General features: G+C 35.5%; 1 protein-coding gene across 7 annotated transcripts in view; it reads right to left on the bottom strand.

The window, feature by feature from the left end:
* Nucleotides 1–216: 216 nt before the first annotated feature.
* LOC149132534 (uncharacterized) overlaps nt 217–23,697 on the bottom strand; it is a 127,797-nt gene continuing 104,316 nt past the window's right edge. For all 7 annotated transcript variants that reach the window (XM_089363872.1, XM_089363869.1, XM_089363871.1 and 4 more), the window contains 6 exons: nt 22,920–23,071; nt 14,883–17,882; nt 8,166–10,054; nt 7,225–7,405; nt 6,223–6,342; nt 217–5,897 (listed from right to left, as the gene is read on the bottom strand). In XM_089363872.1, coding sequence (XP_089219998.1) covers nt 5,410–5,897; nt 6,223–6,342; nt 7,225–7,405; nt 8,166–10,054; nt 14,883–17,882; nt 22,920–23,071 — 5,830 coding nt within the window. In that variant the 3' untranslated portion in view covers nt 217–5,409. The remainder of the gene's footprint in view (nt 5,898–6,222; nt 6,343–7,224; nt 7,406–8,165; nt 10,055–14,882; nt 17,883–22,919; nt 23,072–23,697) is intronic.

Here is a 23,697-nt window from a genome sequence, read left to right as displayed (position 1 = left end):
ATAATAAACATAATAATTATTATTATTATTATGACAATATTTCAGGGATTCTTTTTCTCTTTTAAAAACAATGTTTTATAGAAATTGCCATTCATTCAAGTATTAACCATTAGAATTTCATGGATAAATATTACAGATATTGATTAATTAAAAAAACATCGTTTATTTATATATATCAATCAATCAAGCAATCATTTTTTTTAATGTTTTATATGGTTTATTTATTTTGTGCTTGTTTTATTTTTATTATTGTATACTTTTTGTTTCAAATTCATTTCTTGAATTATCAAGATACAGCGTTCATGTGTAACTCTTTTTAAACTTCATTCTTCACATAAATTCCTACATATATATATATATGCAGAGAGAGACACACAGACAGTAGATACAAACTTATTTGTTAACGTGCATAAATTCATTCAGCTCTACTTTCACATTCTGCAAGGCAACTGTGAGTATATGTAGATGTATAGTGCTAAAAAGCACAGAAGTACACCAGTAACAGATGAATAACATCCAGCAGTGGTAGTGGAATAGTTAGATACAGAATGTCTGCATCTTTGCGCATCATCAGTAGCAAGCATCCAATATCAACCACATGCTTAGACAAATTTTGCTTCAACTGATATAGAAATCACTGATGTTTGCAAATAGCTGACAGGGTGGGTAAAAATTCATTATAAGCAACATCTTTCTTACAGTGTATCTATTTAAGTAATACATAAAGAATGATCATCTATATATGAAGAGAGAATGAGGGAAGTGGCAGAGATAACAATGTTAAAATTGAAAATTAAACTATAGAACCAGAAAAACAAAGAATTCTAACTCAGGCTTTCTTACTAAAATTGTCTCCCTTGTACATAACAGTGATACTATATCATCAACGGAAATTACTGTGGATTTATGACATATAGTATTAATTGTACGAATGTGTGTGATATATCTTACAAACAATGCGGGGAAAATGAAACTATACTCCATTCTAACAACAAAGCTATTAAGCTATTTGACACTGATATTATTACACTGGGTCCCAGAAACACTCTGATGCATTCGTATATATATATATATATACATATATATATATATATATATATACTTGCATAGCAAGTGACCTGATCTGAGATCGTGTGCTGGAATGAAAACAATTGCAGCGTGGAAGGTGTTTATAAGCCGTTTAAAATAACACACAAAAGCCGTCAGATTCACTTCAACATTTAAATTTAATTTGTCATAATATTTTCGTCACTTTGAGACCGCGACTTGTTCACTGACAAAATTCTGTGCTGCATCTATATACATATATATATATATATAGACACACATAGGACCACTACTAGCAAATAGACTTCAAATTGTGGACATTTGAAATGGAATGCTTCAAAAGTTTTATCACATAAATTCTTGTCATCTCATCCTAACCAAAGTGTAGCACCCAGCTCCCACGTAACAACACTGACAACAATAACTGACTGTCTCAAATTTATCGTTACCCACAACCTTCCATCTTATCCTATCTTTTCTATGTCTTCCACTCCTCAGTAAAACTATTGTATTCATTTCCTTTGCTTAAAGTTTTTGGTGGTGGTCGTCATTGTCGTGGACATTGGAAGTATTTCTATGATGGAAGTAATATAGAAAATTTGGTTTAAACCTCACTACACAACACATACTCACTTTATTAGACACCACCCATTGGTTACTCTTGGAAAAATTAAGCTAGTCTGACACTCCAGATGTTATCTTAAAAACTGACTTTTTATCACCTGCATACTCCTAAACTGCGAAATGATAAACACCAAGCAAACATTATTATATCTATACCCATTCAACCACCCACAGGTTTCAATTTACATAGTGGTTTATTTTCAAATCCAAACCCCATTTTTCATATTAGATTATTCAAAAATATTTCTTCTAATTTCAAATTTATTTTGATTACTTCAATTACTTCTTTTTCTATTTCCCCTCCCACAAATTATTTCATATTTTCTTTCTTGCATTTTTTTTATTAGCCATCAAATCATATTCTTCCTCCTCTTATTATTATTATTATCATCATTGCTTACTTTGAAGTAAGTAAAGCAAGAACATATCCAAGAATAAAGTTTTTTTTTACAAAATCTAACCCAAATTTTATATTTTCTGCACCACTTCTCAACCCCCCCACAAAAACCAACTGATCCAAAATTCAAAGGATCCAGAAGATATAATAATGATGATGATGATGATTTATTGGATCAATTATTTAAATATTGTGACCTGGTCATGATCCTATGTTGGAGGCTCTTTTTCTCTCTCTCTGACATTCAAACTCACCACACCAATTATTAGAAATAAGCAGGTTTATTAAAACAGATAACATAATCTATCTCACATTGTTCACTTATTTCTTACTTAATTACACCAAATTTTATTTGTTTTTATATTGTAATTAGTGACCTCTAGTGTTTTCACTTATAGGTTTTAAACTGAGCCAATTAGAAGTCCACTAAATTTCTGACATCATGTTCAGTCATTACAATAATTACCAAATTAACTAAATGGAAGTTGGAAGATAATGGATTAGAAGATACCCTGTGTAAAGGACAAATTTAAACAGAAAACCACATAAATAGTGACAACTGCAGTCTAATCAGGTCCACTCCCTGTTGCACTACAGTTTGCAACCACCACCAAAACCTAGGCACACATGCAGGTACACCAGAGAACTGTCTAAGGTATCACACAGTATGCTAGAAATAACAACCTAAATTTCCCCTCATGTCACACCTACACAGGAAAGTAATAACACATTATCATGGTCGTCATCATTATCATTGAACATCTACTTTTCAATGCTTGCAAGAATCAGATGGAATATTTTGAGGCAGCTTTCCTGCACCCAGCTGTCCTTCCTAGCAAGGTAATAATTACCCATGCCCTGGAATATTTATGGTCCTTTTCTGCACAGAAGACTGGATATGAAAGCTATCACGTATAGGATGATGATGCTTGTTTACAACCTTCATGTGATGCCAAGACAACTGTATACACACAAACACACACACACACACACACATATATATATATATATATATATATGTATGTATGTATGTATGTATAATCACTTGTTAAGGTTATCTTAACAGATTTTCTATAGAAATGATAGCCAACATTGATTCGTTATGATGTTTCGTAACTTACTACATTCAATGCGACTGAAGAGGGAAAATTAGGTAATGGGTATATATATATACACTCACACGTTGAGTTTCTTCTAGTTTTCCTCTACCAAATCCACTCACTAAGCTTCAGTGGGTCTTTAGTTTATGGTAGAAGACACTTTTCCTAGGTGCCATACAGTGGGGTTGAACCTGAAACCACATGCTCGAGAAGTAATATTCTTAACCCCACAGCCATCCTTGCACTTAACACACAGGATATTATAATCCTAAATACACTGCATGAAATAAAAACAAATAAATAACTCATATGGAATGGTCCCCATTGGAATGTCTTTCATAATATGTCTTCAGAATCAGATCTGACTTGGTGGGGGGGGGCATTGTACAACACTGACATCAATAACAACCACATAAGAATACGTTATAGAGTAGACAATATAAAAAACCCCCAGTAGCATCATGATGTGAAGGCCAAGAGAGAGAGAGAGAGAGAGAAGGAGAGTCTTGCTTATATATGTACAGTGTGGCTGAACAGGGGGTGGGTGGGAGTAAAAGGTGTCACAGTTACAATTTTTGACTTTGTGTCAAGTTTAGAAAATATTCTTGCTATTATTATGGAATTAATATATAACAATGTTGGATATCTTTATTATCATTATTAATGTGGCAATAATAAAGAAGATATTATTATTATTATTATTAATTACTAGAGCTGGAACACATACTCAAATAAAACTCTGAAAGTTTTGAATTCAAATCTGCCGAGATCGACCTTTGATCAACAGAAGCCCCACCTGTTTTTGTTTTTAGTTTTTGTGTGTTGTAAGTCATCTTTTGATATTGTCATCCATGTCTTGGGCCCTTTTGGCCAATAAAAGAAATCATTATTACTATTATTATCATTATTATTATTATTACAAAGAAAAGAAGAAACGTAATTTTTTTTACAGACATACTGGAATGTTATTCCTATATAATAATGGTCTCTAATACAAGCACAGAACAATTTAAAGGAAGAGGAATCAGAGAATTTTGCATCGACCCTAGTACACGACTGGTACTTACATCATTGCCCCCACTCCACCCACGACAGCCTGTAGATATACCGTAGTATAATAATAGCCACAACAGCTTAGAGCTTTTCCTCCTACTCTCTCGCTCTCAACTCTCTCGTTTTTTGTTTTTTCTATCACTGAGGCAGGTACTCCACCGGTGTGTATTTAGAAATTAGGCACAAGAAGAAGTACAGAGTAAAATTAAAACAAAAAAAGAGAGAGAAAGAGAAAATAAACATATATAAAAAGCGGCGACTATCACTCACACATGTACGGTGCGTAGCTTGTTAAGTAGAACAGAAATCCAGGTATTAAAGACGTTCGTTTGTTAATGAAGCCATGAAGACGATTCTAGGAAGGGCAGGTAACTACAGATAGCACGGCTACAGAAGGGAGACAACCGAGAGCACTTTGATATTTACGCCTTTCTCAACGACATTAAAATGACGTCATACGACATTCTTCGACTCTTTAAGTAATACAGCCACATATTTCGAAAGAAGTGTTTAAGTAATTCAGCCTTTACATTGTCTAATAAGTATTCGATCGATCCTGGAAAGATAAAAGGTTAAAGTTGACCTCGGCAAGATTTGAATTCTGGGATGACAAGAAACATAACTAATTACAAGGAAATCATTATGTCCCTTTATCAATTATGCCATCCACCATTTGAAAATAATAATATTGATAATAATATTAATAATAATCACAATAAAAGCTTTATTTATTTATAATTTAGTTCGTTGTTATTGTTTTTCGTTTGTTTTTTGTTCTTTTGTGGGTTTTTTTTAATCACCAGATTTGTTTGTTTTTTTCTTTTTGCAAGTTAAATACTACTGATGTGGTATATCAAAAATATATACACGTTGTTAGGTAATGTGAGATGGCGTGAATCAGTTAAAAAAAAAACGGTAAAAAAAAACAAATATCCAAATAAACAATAAAAAAAATCTGAAACAAAACTGAACTGAATTTTGAAGAAAAAAAATATACAAAAAATTCAAAAATAGAATTGCTACAAAAAATTTAACAAAAAAGAAAGTAAATAAAATAGTTAAAAGTAATTCTTTCTCAATGTTTCTTTTAAAAATATTAAGAGTAAAGTGTTCTCTCTTATTTTTCTTTCTTTTCTATAATTTTAAATTTGTTTGTGTGTAAATAAAAACAGAATTATCACGCTCCATTTATTGGGTTTGCATTGTGGTGGTGGTGGTGATCGTCGTATTGGCTGTGGTGGTCGTGGTGGACTTTTGCGGTTGGTGAGGGTTATGTATTGCACCTGCGGTTGACATTGCTATCATCGCTGCTGCAGCTGCAATTCCCGTAGAAGGTTTTTCAGGTGAGAGTTGTACAAGGGGTAGAACAGGTGTTACTGAAGGAGGATCTCTTGGTTCCACTGAAGTTGTTGTTGTTACTGTTGATGTTGATGTTGCTGATGCCGGTTCTGATTCTCCTGATGCTGTTCCTGGTCTTGCTGTTCTTGTCCTCGTTGGCAATGGATCCACCTTTTCACTATTATGATGTCTGCATATCAGAAGCTTCAGATCACCTTCAGGAAGGAACTTCAGGTGGTTCCAAGCATGGAAGTGGCGCTGGTTTCTAAAATCTTCACCATCCACCTCCAAGATTTCGTCTCCAACTCTCATTTCACCACACTTGTCAGCAATGCCACCTAAAGACAATTAAAAAAGATAATGAGAATAATAAAAATAAAACAAATAATTAAATTAAAAACTAAACCTTCAGCTGGACTAATTAAGTAATTGGAAGATTTTAGCAATCAATTGTGGCACAAGGCCAGCAATATTGGGGTCCAGGGGAGGGGAGGGAGGAGGGGAGGGAGGAGGGGAGGGAGGAGGGGAGGGAGGAGGGGAGGGAGGAGGGGAGGGAGGAGGGGAGGGAGGAGGGGAAGGGGACAGAGAGAGGAGGGAAACAAATAAAGAAAGATTATGTAAGTAAGAGAGAGTGAAACAGTGAAATACGAGAATAAACGTTACCTTTGAATATTCGCTTCACAGAAATTGGTCGATCTCCGAGAGGACATCCGATCCCTCCGCCTAGGCTGAAGCCTAAACCGGTTACCCCTTTACGCAGGATGACCTCAAAGGTTTCAGAATCTGAAAGAGAAATAAATGCTTAAATAAACATTGTACGAAGCATTGAAGTAGAGATTTATTGTACATGGCATTCTGTCACTTACGACGTCGAGGGTTTCAGTTGATCTGATCAACGGAATAGCTTGCTCATGAAATTAACGTGCAAGTGACTGAGCACTCCACAAACACGTGTACCCTTAATGTAGTTCTCAGGGAGATTCAGTGTGACAGTGTGTGACAAGGCTGACCCTTTGAAATACAAATTCAACAGAAACAGGAAGAAAGTGTGAGAGAAAGTGATGGTGAAAGAGTACAGCAGGGTTCGCCACCACCCCCTGCCGGAGCCTCGTGGAGCTTTAGGTATTTTTGCTCAATAAACACTCACAACTCTTGGTCTGGGCATTGAAACCACGATCCTAAGACCATGAGTTCGCTGCTCTAATCACTAGGCCATTGTGCCTCCACAGAAATTTATTAATCAAAACATCAAATAACGGAGGAACATACCCAAGTGAAAGACAGAGTAGCCATGACTGGAACAGCACTAACCATGACTCATCTTGTTTAGGACTGACCTAGGGCTAAACAACAGTTGTGTACTGGGGTTGATCTAATCGACTGCCCCCTCCTCCACTCCCCCAAAATTTCAGGCCTTTTGCCTAGAGTAGAAAAGAATCGTTAGTACACAGGGCAAAATGTTTAGTGGCATGTCATCCATTTTCACAGGCTGAGTTCAAATTCTGCCAGGGTCAACTTTACCTTTCATCCCCTTCCAAGAGGCTGAAATAAGTACCAGCTGAGTACTGTGGTTGATGTAACCAATTTACCCCACTCCCGCGAAATTGCTGGCCTTGTGCCAAAATCTGAAACCAAACTATAACAACAAATACCATCAACACTCACCTTCGCCGACAAATGGTCTGGCCAACAGAAGTACGATTCTTGTGGCGGTGGTTTGCAGAAAGGTTTTCATATCCATCACAGTCTGGTTCCATGCTGGTTTGCCATTCATATAAAGCAGTAAATCTCCCTCACAGATATACTGTTGTCGCTTCGCAGCACCATCTGGCTCTAACAAAGAGATCTAGAACAAAACAAAAAATAAAGGAAAACAAAAAAAATTAATAAAACAAAGCTAACTTAGAGTTTTTTTTTTGGTGAACTGACAATGTACAAATGGAAATGGAGTATACAGTATGTGTGTGTTTATGTATATATATATATATATATATATATATATACATATATATCATCATCATCATCATCATCGTTTAACGTCCGCTTTCCATGCTAGCATGGGTTGGACGATTTGACTGAGGACTGGTGAAACCGGATGGCAACACCAGGCTCCAGTCTGATTTGGCAGAGTTTCTACAGCTGGATGCCCTTCCTAATGCCAACCACTCAGAGAGTGTAGTGGGTGCTTTTACGTGTCACCCGCACGAAAACGGCCACGCTCGAAATGGTGTCTTTTATGTGCCACCCGCACAAGCCAGTCCAGGGGCACTGGCAACGATCTCGCTCGAAAATCCTACAGGAGCCAGTCAGGCGGTACTGGCAACGGCCACGCTCATATATATATATATATATTCTGAATTTGTGTAAAGGTGTATAGAATAATATATCGGTTGAATAAAGTTACAACATGGTCTGGTTTTCACGTGTTTCTATTATTGCATTATAAAATATTTTTTTTACAATTTTGAAGTGTGTTAAACATTAAAAAAAAATATTTTGTAACGTTCATAACATTCAGTTAGCGCTTTCATACTATCAAATCCACTCACAAGAAGATGAGATGAGATGATCAAAATAGATGATGGAAGAATTACTCCAATATTTACCAATAATTCCTGTTTCTCTCCTTTTTGAAGACGTATCCCAACTTTTTCAGAGGCTTCTTTTTCAACAATACAAATGTGGATGGAATAGTGATTTGACAAGCCAAGTTTGTCTAATGCAAAGTTAGCTTTACTCACAAAATCTATCACTGTATCTTCATCCAGTAATGAAAGTTTTAACACATCTTGTGATGATTCTGGCTCAGAAGGTAATGCAAAGTTTGTCTGACCAAATCTAGTGCTGATGCACCATTTCCTCTTGGTGAATACCATATATGGTTCTATGCATGTCTTGGCTAATTCCTTTCTACGTTGTATCGACATTTGTTTTGAACTGTTCTCACTTACTGTTGGGTCTGAGTGGAACACCAATGACTTTTCAGAGATCAACTCACTCCTTGGAGATACCTGTGAACGCCCTCTGCTCCTTCTCAACATCACCACAGATGAACCGTCTGTTGACTGTGGCGATTGATTGGTACCTTGAATTACTTCACTTTTGTTCGGGGATTTTGGGATATTTACAGCAAGTTTCTTATGTTCTTCTGAAGGCAAATTATCTTTGAGATCATCACCAGCGGTCTTCTGAGTTCCTTTTCTGGAACTCTCTACTTGAGTGACTGATTCAAGTGTTTCTCTTTTGAGTGAACCTCTTCTTCTCTCTACTTCAGGAATTTCTTTGTCAGCTTTGAGTGGAAATGTTTCTGCTTTTGCCGTTGAAGGAGTTTGAAATTTATTTTGTGAAACAGCATCATCTTTGGAAATTGTAACTTGAGATGAATTCACGCTAGATGTTTCTACGAGAGACTGAGGAAGGTCTTTCGAAACTTTTGGCTGCATTACGATTGGTTCTGATGTAGCAATCTCTGCTTTAGGAACTTCGGCAAAATTATGCTTAGATTTTTGTACGTCCATCACACTTTCTATGACAGGTGAAACATTTGGTGATCCTGGTGCAAAGTCTGTGAATAGAATTTCTGAAGCAGAAGGTGAAGTAATTTGTCTAACAACTGGTGCATTTGTGTGGGAAGATTTAAATATATCAGGAAGTTTACGATTGGAAGTAATTCTAGGAGAAATTGGTTGTTCTACAGCTGGTGTTACCATCTGGCTGGAAACGGTTTCAGTTTCTTTACTCTTTGATGCTGAAAATGATGGTGGCATAGAATGAGAACTCACTGATTCTTCTTTTTGCACAAATTCTATAGGTGCTACATGGCTTTCAGTTGAGATTGAAACCAAAGAACTATTTGTAGGGGTCAATAGGCTCATTGATTCTAAAGTGGGTGGCAAGTTTGTTGACCATTCCATTTTTGTTTCATTCTTATCTGGTATTTGCTTAATATTACTGGACTGTATTGCAGAACTTCTTGAAGGTGAGTCCAACTGATCAGATGAGACTACTGTAAACTGGTACGACTCTTTCTTGTGGTTGTCTTTTATTGGTTCAACAGCAACATGTGAGATACTCGATGTCAATACAGATGGCGTTTTCTCTTTGCTGTTGTCAGTTGAGAAATCTGAAAGGTCTACCAGTGGAAGAGAACGTGGGGAGGTTCTACCATTCCGAATTGAATGCTTATCTTTAGTTACAACCACACGTGAACAAAGGACCTCTTCAACAGCATCTTTCTGTGTAAAATCTGACTTTTTGGTAGCAGACAATGGAGACGAGCTGGTCCGTTTATCTGATGTCTCTGAATTCCAATTTGTGGGTTTCTTTGATGAAGATTCCACAGGGTTTTGAGTGTCATTCTTCGTATTGTGAATAATTGCTGGCTGATTTTCAGAGAAGCTTGAATTAACAGAAACAAGCTTTGGGGAGGAAGGAATAATCACTGGACCAATTTTTGAATTGGGTAAACTTGAAGGAACAGATTTGAAAGTAGAATCTATTGAAAGAAGAAGAGAAGAAAAATCAAAATAAATCAATCAAGAAACAAACTGAAACATATTGAACATCATATAAACAATTAATTCATTAACAATTAGAAAGATTTAAAAAAAAAAGAAAACCTTAAATTAAGTTTAGTTAAGAATTTATTAAAATTTTCAATCATGTCATCCATCTTTTCTACATTAAATTTGATATTTTCTGATGCTTACAATTTACTGCATCCATTTTCAACTAACTATTTTCTCAGAGAAAACAAAAGCAAAGAGATCCAAGAATATGTTTTTGTTGTATCTTAGTAGCAGTGTGGGGGAGGGGGTCATTATGCTACCACTAATTTAGTGTAAAATTTTGGAACAAAATTTTTTCCCTTCATCTTCAAACTTGACTTCAGCTTTGCCCTGTGTACAAGTCACAGCCCAGTGTTTTTTTTGCATTTGAAATCAAATATACAATAGTGTAACTTATACACAACTAGCTCCAATAATTGTTTCAGAAGTATACAAAACTGTCTCACATGCACAGCAACAACAAAATTTAGATACAAAATTAAGACATCTTGGACTAGAATGGAATAAAAAATAAATAAATAAATAAACGGAAAAAAAAATTATCCAGAAAAGAAATGATGAGAGTAAATATATATATATCTATATATATATATATATATATATATATATATATATATATATACACACATTAAAACTGATTAACAGTTATCTAATAAATACACTCAACTAGGAATAAAACCTTCAAATGTTAGTTGTGAACACAAAAACAAACCAAAACCAAATCCAAACATGCTGTTGTGGTTGATGATGATGATGATGACGATGATGATGGTGGTTATTGTGGTCGGGCTAGTGGTGATGGTGGTTGTTATGATGATGACAATGATAACAAAGGTGATATTTTTAGTGCCACAGTAATAATAATAATGATAATAATAATGATAATAATAATAATAATAATAATAATAAGCAGCCAGGAAGTGCAGATGCAATATCGAGGCAAATATGGAAAGTATCTAAAAAAAAAGGTGGGGTGGGTGAAAGAAAGCATTGCCAAAGCCAGGTGGTAAAATATACAATAAAAAAAGATAAAGAAAATATGCGTTAAAAAAGAGAACACAAATATTAAAAATAAAATTAGAGCAAATGATAGAAAAACTAGAAATATGTAAATGTGTCAGTGCAGTGTTTGATCCCTTATAGCAATGGTTCTCAATTGGGGTCCACCTGACTTATTGGGTCCCTATAAGGTTTTTGTTGTTAAGATTTATGTGAAATAAATTGGTTATGCTTCTGTAACACACAAAAAAATCACTTCTTATTGTCCTAAATACAAGAAGAAAACTCATATACAGGCACCAAGTTTGGCACATAGAAAAAAAGTAAGATAAAGACCCCCTTCGGTCAAGAATGACCATGGGATTGCACCTAGAAAGTTCCCCTACTGAGGCACAAGTCCAGGAAAGGTTGTTTATGGAAGACAAGCAGTCACCCATGCATACCAGCCTCCTCTTTCGATGCCACTGATTTTATCCAAGGGAAAGTCAAAGGCTGATACAGCTTGGCACCAGTGATGTTGCAACTCGTTTCTACAGCTGAGTGAACTGGAGCAATGTGAAATAAAGTGTCTTGCTCAAGAATACAACACATAGCCTGGTCTGGGAATTGAAATCACTACTGCACGATTGTGAGCCTGACACTCTAACTACTGAGCCATGTGCCTTCACCAAATTTGGCGCATAATCATATACAAAACAAACACAGTCCAACATCTGTTCCACAGACATGTTATTGCTGGCTTCTTTCAGTGCCTTTTCCACTGGTACTTCATTGGCCTTTGCTCTTTAAAGTTGACTCACTACCTTTTGTTATCACACACACTGTAACCACCCACTCAATCACAGGTTCCACACTCTGAAATTCTCCACCCATACATACGTCTTTGCTGCAGACATCAACTTCCAACAGTTTAAGCAAAATATTAATGGCATCAAGCTTGCTGATCTAGCTGCAGGAATTGTGAAGAGTTTGGTCACAGCTCCTTCCTCCACATTGAATTAATAACATATATATTTATCTATTTATTCCTATATACCATTTAATATACACAGTATTTAGATATGAGCCATTAACAGTTTCTGTGGAAACGCAATAATTTAATAGATTTATACATTATTCCCCGTGTCTTCTTCCATCAATCCTTCAGACTCAAATACATATGGTTGGTCTTGTTTGAAAAACAGGATGGTTGTCTATGAGAAAGCACAAGAAAATACAAGAATACACCATCCTTTCAGTTTTTCTTCTGTTTTCTCATATAAATATATATGTATATATGCGCGCGTTTCTCTACGTTTGTATACATTTGTGTGTGCATGTGTCTATGTGCATGTGTGTGTGTGTGTGTGTATATATATATGTATATATATAATATATGTACATATATATATGTATATATATATGTTTGCACTTTTGTTTAAGTCTCTCTATGTGTGTGTATATATATATATATATATATATATATATATATATATATACATATGCACAAGTTTGCATGTATGTTTACACATATATAAGCATATATATATATATATATATATAAATATACATGTGCATGTGTGTGTGTGTACACACACACATACATGCACACATACACATATATATTTGCATGTACACACATGTTTATGCATACATGCATACAAAAAGAAAAGAAAAAACAAGACAGAGAGAAAGAGAGAGGAAGAGAGAGAGAGAGAGAAAGGCACACAAAGATTTCCCCAAACGTATCATTAGATGTTTAGATTTCACACAAAAGCCATTGGTGTTTATAGAATATTTATAACACAAGTGCAAAAAAAAACAATAATATTAGTGCATATTTCATATTAATTGCAATGAAAGCAAACACAGCAACAAACGGTGCATCACAGCGATATATACATATATGTATACATACAAACATATATATATATATAACATATATTACATATATATGTATATATGTATATATAAGAAGCAGGGATCTCCTGTGAATGTTATACTTAGTTGTATAATATAACTGTTTAATAGTTTCTCTGTTTATCCAGCCATTGTCTTTGCTGTTGAAACGATGGGGTGCATGTTTTCATGAATATAGCAATATTTTTTTGGCAGTGAGTGGTGATATAGTTGTGGAGCTGTAGCATTTGGTGGCTTTATATCACCTTTACTCGCTTTTCTCTTATCCTATCATCCGATTTTTAGTTTGTTATGCCATGTGGGTAGTGCCTGACGATTGTGCTAGGACGCCAGATGTGTTAAAAAATACTGTCTGGCATGCTCTCAGCACATGAAACTAATAGGAGTACATATATTGTGGTTATTAAATAATAATTTTATATATATGAAGGTTAGCAGGCTGAAACTTTGAAGTCACAGTCACCCAATGTCTTGTAATAGTTTAATAAACATGTCCTTGACTAAAAAGTATTGAGTAATTCTTTAGTTCAACGTTAAATTGATTTTATATATATTTTGACTTAAAAACAAACATATATATATATATATATTATTTCAGATTTCTCCACTCCCCCGCTTCCGATCGGGGTCTGCTTGCCCTTGCCAGTAGGACAGTGTCATTCAAAGGTTAAAACGATGCAAAGTACACTGTGACCAGTGATATATAATAACACGCGATAGTCTGATATATATATTCTTTTATTCATTTATTTGTTTCAGTCATTTGACTGCGGCCATGCTATAACACCGCCTTTAATCGGCTCAAAGCTATAGTAGAAGACATTTGCCCAGGGTGTCACGCAGTGGGATTGAATCCGGAACTATGTGGTTGGTAAGCAAGCTACTTACCACACAGCCACTCCTGCACCTATAAACATACATACATATATATATGTATATATAGATATATATATATATATATATATATATATATATATATATATATATATATATATATATATATATATACATATATACACACACACATATATACTGCAACTCTTCATCAGGAACATAATCCCACATGGCCTCAGACTCAACACGGAGGCCTACATCAAGTGCTTGGAGGCAATAGTGCTGCCCTAGGTGAAGAGAGTGGCTGCTGGAAGACCTTATGTCTGGCAACAGGACTCTGCACCAAGCCACACAAGCAGGAGAACCCAGTCATGGCTGTCAGACAATTTTTGCAACCACTTCACCCCTAACATCTGGCCACCTAATTCCCCACACTACAATCCCCTTGATTATTATGTGTGGGATGCAATTGAGTAAGAGACCAACAAAACTGCTTGTAACACCAAAGATGAACTGAAGGCAAGGATTATGGCAGCATTCACCAACTTAAACGAGGAGACCGTCCAGAAGTGTTGCAAGAGATTCCAAAGTCATCTAGAAGCCATGGTCAGAACCAATGGCGATTTGACAGGCCACATCAAGCTCCAATGTTAGCTTTGGCATGGTTTCTATGGCTGGATATCCTTCCTAATGCCAACCACTTTACAGAGTGCACTGTGTGCTTTTTTGATGCTATCAACACACACACAATCTATAAATGAAGTCCTAGTTTTGAACATCTGACATTTCTCTTAAAACTGGAATGGGGATTTCTGAATAGTATCTACTTTATCCTGAACCTTAATAATTAATTTATAGTTAGTTAAAGAATCAGGAGACCTCTGCTTCTTTGAAAAAGGCAAAACCTCCTAGAAAGCAAAAAGAATTATTCCTTCAGAATAGAATTTCTGTGCGTAGTGTCTATGAGTTTAGCAGGATCTAGATAGTGCACTGATTGGTGCATTGTAAGGTGCACACTCTTACCTTGTACTTTAACAGTTTGAAGAATGTTTTCAGAGACTGCTGTTTGTTTTATTAACGGTGTTTGCACGGCAGTTTTGAATGTTGGCTCAAGTGGCTCTTCATAAAACGGTGACAAAGCTGGTCTTTCAGGGACTATTGGAAGACTTCGACTTATGGATTTCTGTTCTTCAGCAATAATATCTGGATGGTACTGTTCGATATTTGCTTCTTGTGGCAAAGGAACTGATGGTAGAGATCGACTACTATCTGGGCTTTCAGCAACAACTGGAATTTTAGGAAGATGTCGACCAGAAGATTCTCTCACCTCTTTTATATCGGTGTATTGTTGAGGAAGACCAATTACGAACATTTCAGGTGTTTGTTCAAGAGTGTTCCCTTCGGTTTTAATATATTCCACACCATTTTTTTGCATGGTCTGAGATCCATATGTATTAAAACCAGATTCAGGAAAAAAATTATTTTCACCGTTTCTTCTTTTGGGAGATAAGGCTGGATTTAGTTCTCTGACAGGTGAACCTATTACTCTTCTGGTCCCATTTGGAGAAGCCGGAGTGGGAACACTATGGTGACTATTAAGGTCACTTGAAGAATCTTCGAAAGGTGTTAATTTCATGGTTTCATTTAATTTATCTGCATTAGGAGATGTCATCGAACCTCTTGGTGTTGGTAAGGTTCTACGTTTTGGTCGAAAGTTATCTTCTTGGTTACTTGTATCACTTTCTGACAAGGGTGAGTGAGACCTTCTTGGAAGGAGTTTGGGCTTCCCATCTTCTATAATAGGAAGGGATCTTTTCTGTGATAAGGGCTGTGCACTGGGATTTTTCATGAACTCCTCTGGAGCTGTATGAGATACTAAAGTGTGTTCAGGTTTTATTGCTATATCAAGTGTTATTAAATCTTCAGAGCCTCTTACAAAGACAGAATCATTCTCTAAATTGCGATCAATTCTATTCCATTTGATAGGGGCCACATTTTCTTTTTCTATTGGATCAAAATCTTCTAACAGACTTTGATCTTTGATATCATCCAAACCAAATGTTCTAGCAGAATGAGAAGGTTTCTTTTGAGTTATTTCCAAAATGCTTTCACTAATTACAGGCTTGTTCTCAGGTATTTCTTTAGAAAATTCTTTGAATTCCACATCATCATTGAGCTGCCCATTCTCTGTATTAGGCAACTTTGTGTTACATTGCCAGATTCCCAAAGTTGTTTCCTCGTTCTTATCAGGAGTCTTTGCTTTTGACAACTGACCCATGGCTCGAGATTTCTTTAACTGTGGAACAATTTTTTCTTCCTCAAATATTTCTTGTAAATAACTAATGCCATAGCTTTTCTGTTTAGTTGAGTGATTACCTCTTGTCTTGTTCTCCTCAGTGTTATCATCTTCCATGCTTACTGGATGCAATTTGGGAAGTTTCTGAATGTTCATAGAATATCTTGGTTTTTTCACAGCAGGAACAATAGCTTCTTCATTCATTGTATTTGTGTTAGGACTTGAATTAACAGCACCATACTTTTTATTCATTAATTTGGATTCCACAAATTTTGGTTTTATCAGTAATTCTTGAATAACAGATGCATTAGTTATGGAATTTCCTGGATGTTTGTCAGTAGAACGAGATGTTTTTGGAGAAGTTCCATCAACTGTCAGAATATCAAGATCATCCATTCGATACTTACTTTGATCATTACTTTTATTATGTAAGACTCTCTGTCTTGGAGCAGGTTTTGGCCGAGCAAAAATACCAGATTTCTGCGTTGGTTCAATCACTGGTTCTGCTACAGTATCTTTCTCAGGTGAGAAATTACTTTTTAAAGTCATTTTTACATTGGGTTTAGAGTTTAATTCCTCTGTTTTTTCTATAACCAAAATGTCATCCATACTAAAAGTATTATTGTTAACATTTTTAGGTGCTTTAAAATCTGATGCAAACCTGTGTTTATGAACAGCCTGAACCAGTTCTTCAACTGCTGCAGGCTTCGGTGAGGAATTTTGAGCTGATTTCATATTCACGGCACGGATCTTTTCTGTCACACCATTGCAAGTCTTAATTTCAACTCGCCTCGATTTCTTACTTTTCTGTGGTGGAGAATTATATCTTTCAACAAGTGATTGAACAGATTTCGCTTTAGCAGGAATTATTAAGTCTTCTTTGGCAATGTTTCCAGATGGCACAGTTGTGTTCTTGGTGGATTTTTTAACCCAAACTGACTTGTTCTTCTCTTCAGGGTCAACCAAATCCATATCCCCAGGCTTTGGGAAATAACGTAAGGGTTTTCTAGCACTAGCTTGTGGAGGAGCACTGTAATTTATAATTCTAGAACTTTGCAATGGTACAATTACATCTTCTTGGATATCCATAGGGGACTGGTTCCTATTTGTGTTATTTTGGATCACAGAATTCTGAGCTTTGGAAATGTATTGCTTTTTAATTGGTTCTGCATGGTCTTGTAAAATGTCTGGAAGTGCTCTTTTCTCTACTTGGATTTTAGGAGAATCTGTCTTCATTGGTTCAGACCGGGACAAGGAAACATTGCTTGGTTTTAGATTATCATCCTTAAAGTTGCTACTGTTACTGCTGCTGCTGAAGCTGCTGGATACACTACTCATACTATCAGTTACATCGTGGTTGTTGGTCCCAAAAATGTCCGCGTAATTCCTTGTATTACTCGGTTTTGTTTCAGTGATTTGCTGAAGGTCATCATTGAGGGTTTTCTCTACATGAACAGGTTTATCTAGGCTGGGTTTAGCATTAATCTCTAAAGCACTTGGGCCTTTATCTCTAACACTAGACTGTTTAAAGAAATTAAAATTACTATCCTTTGTTGAGCTGTTACTTGAATTGTTGGTGCCTGTTTTAGCTTTGTCAAAAACCGTTTTATCTTTAGTTTCCACCTTTGATAATGAGCTCATACTTGTGATAGAAGAAATTTTTACTGGTACCGTGAGGCCAATTCCATTTTGATTTGTGCTGTTTTCCCTTCCAAATTTATCAGCATCTGAGGAAATTAAGTTAGGGTGAGGTAACACACTTTGATATTTCATTTTTGGTTTTAATAATATATAATTTGGAGGGGAGGAGGAGAGATGGGGATTTCATAAAAAGAAAGCAAAGAAACAATTTAATCCAGAAAGCAAAACTTGAAAGAAAAATAATGAAAATAATGCAATTCCAGGGGACTAAGAAGAGGAAGCAAATATATATATATATATATATATCATTACACTTAGCATGGAAATTATAAAATAGGCCAGATTATCATATCAATTAACAATGACAACAGCAACATAAAATAAAACATTCTTTTTATAAAAAAAAGATTATATATATATATATATATATATATATATATATATATATATATATATATTAAGCAGCAATAAGCTTATGTGAATAGTCACAATGAAGAAAACATTGCTTGTAATTAAAAACCTGTAATTCAAGTGAAAAAAGCAAACAATAAACCCCAATAAATAATAAATTTATATATATACGCATGTGTGTGTGTGTGTGTGTGTGTAGAACTTTGTCATATATATAAAAAAAAACTTTAAATTATATATTTATATATGTGTATCCTTTTGTGACCCTTTCATATTGATTTCAAATCCTTATTTCTAATTCCACTTCATGTTGTGAGGAGATAGTTATCTCATTTTGTAATTGTGGCCATCCTGAAGGAATCACACACGAATAGCTAAAACTTTGATAGATTTCTTTGCTTTGTCTTTTTCCAGGATTTTCTTTCCTGGAAACTCAGAATCTAGTTTCATGTCGGAATTATTATGATGGATGCTGCCAGATCAAAGTTGGGTGTGTGAAATACAGTTTACAAGCAGAGGCTGTATGTGGTCACCTGATCTGTTAGAAATAGGAGTTTTCTCTCAAATCTCTGAAAAAAAAAGTAGGGGACAGAACACATTGGGTAATGTAGTCCTACATACACAATACATGAGAGAAATATAGGGCAGTCATGGTTGAATCATTTTTTTTTATCAGAGGTTTATTACTAAATAGTAGCAACAGAGCTTTCAGGATTATATCGCTTTTTTTCCCTGATGAGAAGATTGCATTGCTTTACAACCTTTTATTCCCTCTGGAATAATACCAATGTTTTCTTCGAAATACATGTCGGAAGTATAAAGATTTGAATAACATCTGCATTTAACTCCATTTCTTTATTTATCCATGTTATACAAAGACATTTCACTAAACCCTGGAATTTCTACCTTTATATATCCTTGTAAAATCCTTGGTACTTATGTGAATTTGTGGTACCCTGGTATCTATTTATTTTTTCTGTGTTATTTGTACACATTGAAAAAATACACATACATTTATATATATATATATATATATATATATATATATATATATATATCATCATCGTTTAACGTCCGCTTTCCATGCTAGCATGGGTTGGACGATTTGACTGAGGACTGGTGAAACCGGATGGCAACACCAGGCTCCAATCTAATTTGGCAGAGTTTCTACAGCTGGATGCCCTTCCTAACGCCAACCACTCAGAGAGTATAGTAGGTGCTTTTACGTGTCACCTGCACGAAGCCCAGTCAGGTGATACTGGCAACGGCTATATATATATATATATATATATATATATATATATATATATATATATATATATATATATATATATATATATATATATATATATATATATATATATATATATATATATATGCGTGTGTGTGTGAAGGGCATGGCTCAGTGGTTAGAGCATCGAGCTTACAAGTGTGAGGTTGTGAGTTCGATTCTTGTTGTGTTCTTGAGCAAGACACTTTATTTCATGTTGGTCCAGTTAAGTCAGTTGTAGAAATGAGTTGCGACATCACTGGTGCCAAGCTGTATTGACCTTTGCCTTTCTCTTGGACAACATCAGTGGCGTGGAGAGGGGAGGCCGGTATGCATGGGCGACTGCTGGTCTTCCATAAACAACCTTGCCCGGACTTGTGCCTGGGAGGGTAACTTTCTAGGTGCAATCCCATGGTCAGTCATGACCGAAAGGGGTCTCCTCCATATATATATATATATAAATATATATATACACACACACACACACACACACACACATATATATATATACATACACACACACACATGCATACATACACCCACACATATATACACACACATATTCACACACACACTCATACCAATTCAGTATCATTTTTATAATTATTCAACATATAAATAGGGGGAAAAAATGTATACAATAAAATGCAGAAACTACAACAGAAATTACTTGCTCACCTATGGAGCATTATTCAATAAAATACTACAAAATCTAAGTCATAATCCATTGTTGTCTTCTCAGAGTCTAAACATTGATTTTTTTTCCCACGGTCTGCTGTAGATATTTGCTTTGATATTTTGTACTGTTTTTGCTTCTTTCTGTGTTTTTTTTCTTGCCTTGGTGACATAATTTGAAGAAAAATGTAACTAAGGAAGGATTTCACAGGGTGAGAAATCAGTGACATTAATACAGAAAGAGAAACAAATTGTAATAAGGTGTCATGTCTTTCTATTGAGAGGTACGGATCTTTGGTGTCTGACATTTGTGTGTTTCACGAGTTGATTGATATTAATCTCTCTATTTGAGAGAGGGAGAGAGAGTGAGTGTGTGTGTGTGTGTAAATATACAAACACATATATACATATGCGTATGTATACATATATCAATATATACATACACACACCAACATGTCTCTCTCTCTCTCTCTCTCTCTCTCTCTCTCTCTCTATATATATATATATATATATATATATATATATATATATATATATATATATACACACATATGTACACACACACACACACACACATATATAGATAGATAGATAGATAGATAGATAGATAGATAGATAGATATATACACACACATATACATATATATATATATATATATATATGTGGTACCTGTAATTCAGAAGTCCAGTGTTGTTATATTTTCTCTTGCTGATTGTTCAACCTGATAATTGTGTTAAAAAAAAAATCAATGATGTCTGTGGAATACCCAACAGCTTACACTTTAATTTCACAAGTAGAAATTTAGTAGGTCATCATCATTGAAACCAACAGAGAACTAACCAAATGGAAAATATTCAGTAGGAGTAAGAGCAACAAAAATAACAGCGGACAAATGACAAGAAGAAAAGTTCGTTATGAAATAGGCGGCTTAAATTGCCTTCCCAGGCAACGCCCAGGTACTGTAACCACTAAATATGAACAGAATGATAAGTAAATAAATAAATAGGAATATTTAAATATGTAAATAAATATTTGCTGATTCAGGAATAGGTGGGTGATTGTTTATATTGTAGCAACTATAGTACCAGTTATTATCAGGGTCAAAGCAGGGAGACTCGATACGTTTATCTGTTATCTTTTATTCTATAGTTTATCTGCCTTTTGTTGTTCTTATTGCTGCCGTTGCATTTGTTTGAAAGAAAACAGGTAGCAAAGAAAAGAAAGAAAAGCAGAAATATTTTTGTTTGAATTTTTGGAAAGTTATTTCTTTTTCTTTCATTTGTTCTCAGTTTTTTTCTTTAAAGAAAAAAAAAACTTCATTTTATTTTCTTCAGAAAAATACACACCTACATACAACAGAGAAAATATTTCATGGTATATTGCTGCTACTTGCTTAATTATTTCCATATGAAATGGAAACAAATATAAATTAACAATGACAGGTTAAATCTCGTTCGTTAAATAATAAAAAAGAAAGGGTTAACAATGAAGACAAGAAAGAAGATACAATAGCAGATTTAACCCTTTGCCTATCCAAAATATTCTCATAATTATGGCCAAAGTATCCAGGCTTGTTTTCTGGCTTTCGGTTAACCCTTACTTCAAATGTTCTTATATAAAGCTTTCCTTTCGTAAGCCTCAAGTTACTCTGGTGGTTGAGAAAACTTGGGAATGCATATGATGTAGGATGTTGGGTTGCCAGAGTAACATGCCCTGTGTATTTCATGTGATACACAGGACAAGCAAAAGGTTGAGTCACAATGTTTCCCTTAGATTTTTGTGAGTTTTTTTGGAATTGACTTTGTCTTGACTCAGTGGTTAGGGCATCAGGCTCACAACCATGAGGTAGTGAGTTCGATTCATGGACTAGGCTGTGTGTTGTACTCTTGAGCAAGACACTTTATTTCACATTGCTCCAATTCACTCAGCTGTAGAAATGAGTTGAGATGTCACTGGTGCCAAACTGTATCGGCCCCTTTGCCTTTCGCTTGGATAACATCGGTGGCATGGAGAGGCAGGCTGGTATGCATGGGTGACTGCTAGCCCAGACTTGTGCCTTGGAGGAGAACTTTCTAAGTGCAATCCCATGGTCATTCATGATTGAAGGGGATCCTTACCCTACACATACGTGAACTCTCTTGTTGTTAGACGACCTATGAGGGTTCAATTTCTTACAGAACAACCACACAAACGATTTGTCTTTAGAGATCAAATGTTAATGTCGCACATAAGATCGCACCCTCCCTCAAATCAACATTACCTGTACAGGTACGCGACATGCTATATGTCAGCTGATGAAATGATTGCAGAGCAATGTGAAATGAAGTGTTTTGCTCAAGAACACAATGCAATGCCTGGTCTGGGAATTGAAACCATGATCTCGCAAACGTGAATGCAACTCACTAACCACTAAGTGAACCACATGAACGAGAACTCTGTAAATAAATGGCTATTGAATTGTACTCTGCTTGTGAACTTCTTCGTGTTCCAGATCCTTGAAACTACAAAAATAATTATAATGGGAGACAGAGATACTCCACAGGTTTTCATAAACCTTCCATTCCATTATAACATCAATTACAATAAGACATGATTAACAAAATATAATTGGTTAAATTGACAGGTAAGTATAAATATAATTTAACAGAAGAAATTGAAGACAAGTAATATTACAATGTTTAAAACAAAAACATTAAAAAAAATGCAATATAACTGTACAATATTCTTCCAAAGAAATAGTAGGGGAAATTAGCTCAGCTTACTTACCTGCAATATGAGATTTCCAGTCAGTTATGGGTAAAACAGAAGCTATGACGGTAATTAATCCTCGAGGCAAAAGTCGAAGGATTTGTTGTACCTGCGAATCAGTTACATTCATAAGGTCAGTGCTGTTAACAGAGAGTATATAGTCTCCAACCCTGGAAAATTTTAAGGAAAAGGATATGTATGTATACATATATATATCAAGGAAAAGGAGAGGTGTGTGTGTGTGTATATATATGTATGTATATATGCAGTCAAATCAAATAAGCAAACAACAAAATTAACAATGACAAATAAGAGGACATGCAGAAGGAATGTATTAGTTTGACACTTGGAAAAAAAAGAGAGAGTTCTTGATGTTTTGAGCATAGCTCTTTGTCGGAAAGGAGAAAGGGAAAAGTCCAAAGAAGGAAAAGAAATCGCCAACAGCACGTGTGTAGTTACATTGTTTAATGTCTGCTTTCCATGCTAGCATGGATTGGACAGTTTGAAAGGAGCTGGCCAGGCAGAAGACTGGGAATTGTAGTTGTGATCCCTGCGCCGGTGGCACATAAAAAGCACCGTCTGAACGTGGCCAATGCCAGAGCCGCCTTGACTGGTTTCCATCCCAGTGGCACGTAAAAAGCACCCACTACACTCTTTGAGTGGTTGGCATTAGGAAGGGCATCCAGCTGCAGAAACACTGCCAGGTCAGACTGGGGCCTGGTGCAGCCTCCTGGCTTCCTAGACCCCAGTCGAACCATCCAACCCATGCCAGCATGGAAAACGGACATTAAACGAT

The sequence above is a fragment of the Octopus bimaculoides genome, chromosome 15, assembly GCF_046866305.1.
Source record: "Octopus bimaculoides isolate indiv1 chromosome 15, ASM4686630v1, whole genome shotgun sequence".
Classification (NCBI taxonomy): Eukaryota; Metazoa; Mollusca; class Cephalopoda; order Octopoda; family Octopodidae; genus Octopus; species Octopus bimaculoides.
The sequence above is the reverse complement of the archived record's forward strand: the minus strand, read 5'-3'. Positions and strand labels throughout refer to the sequence as shown.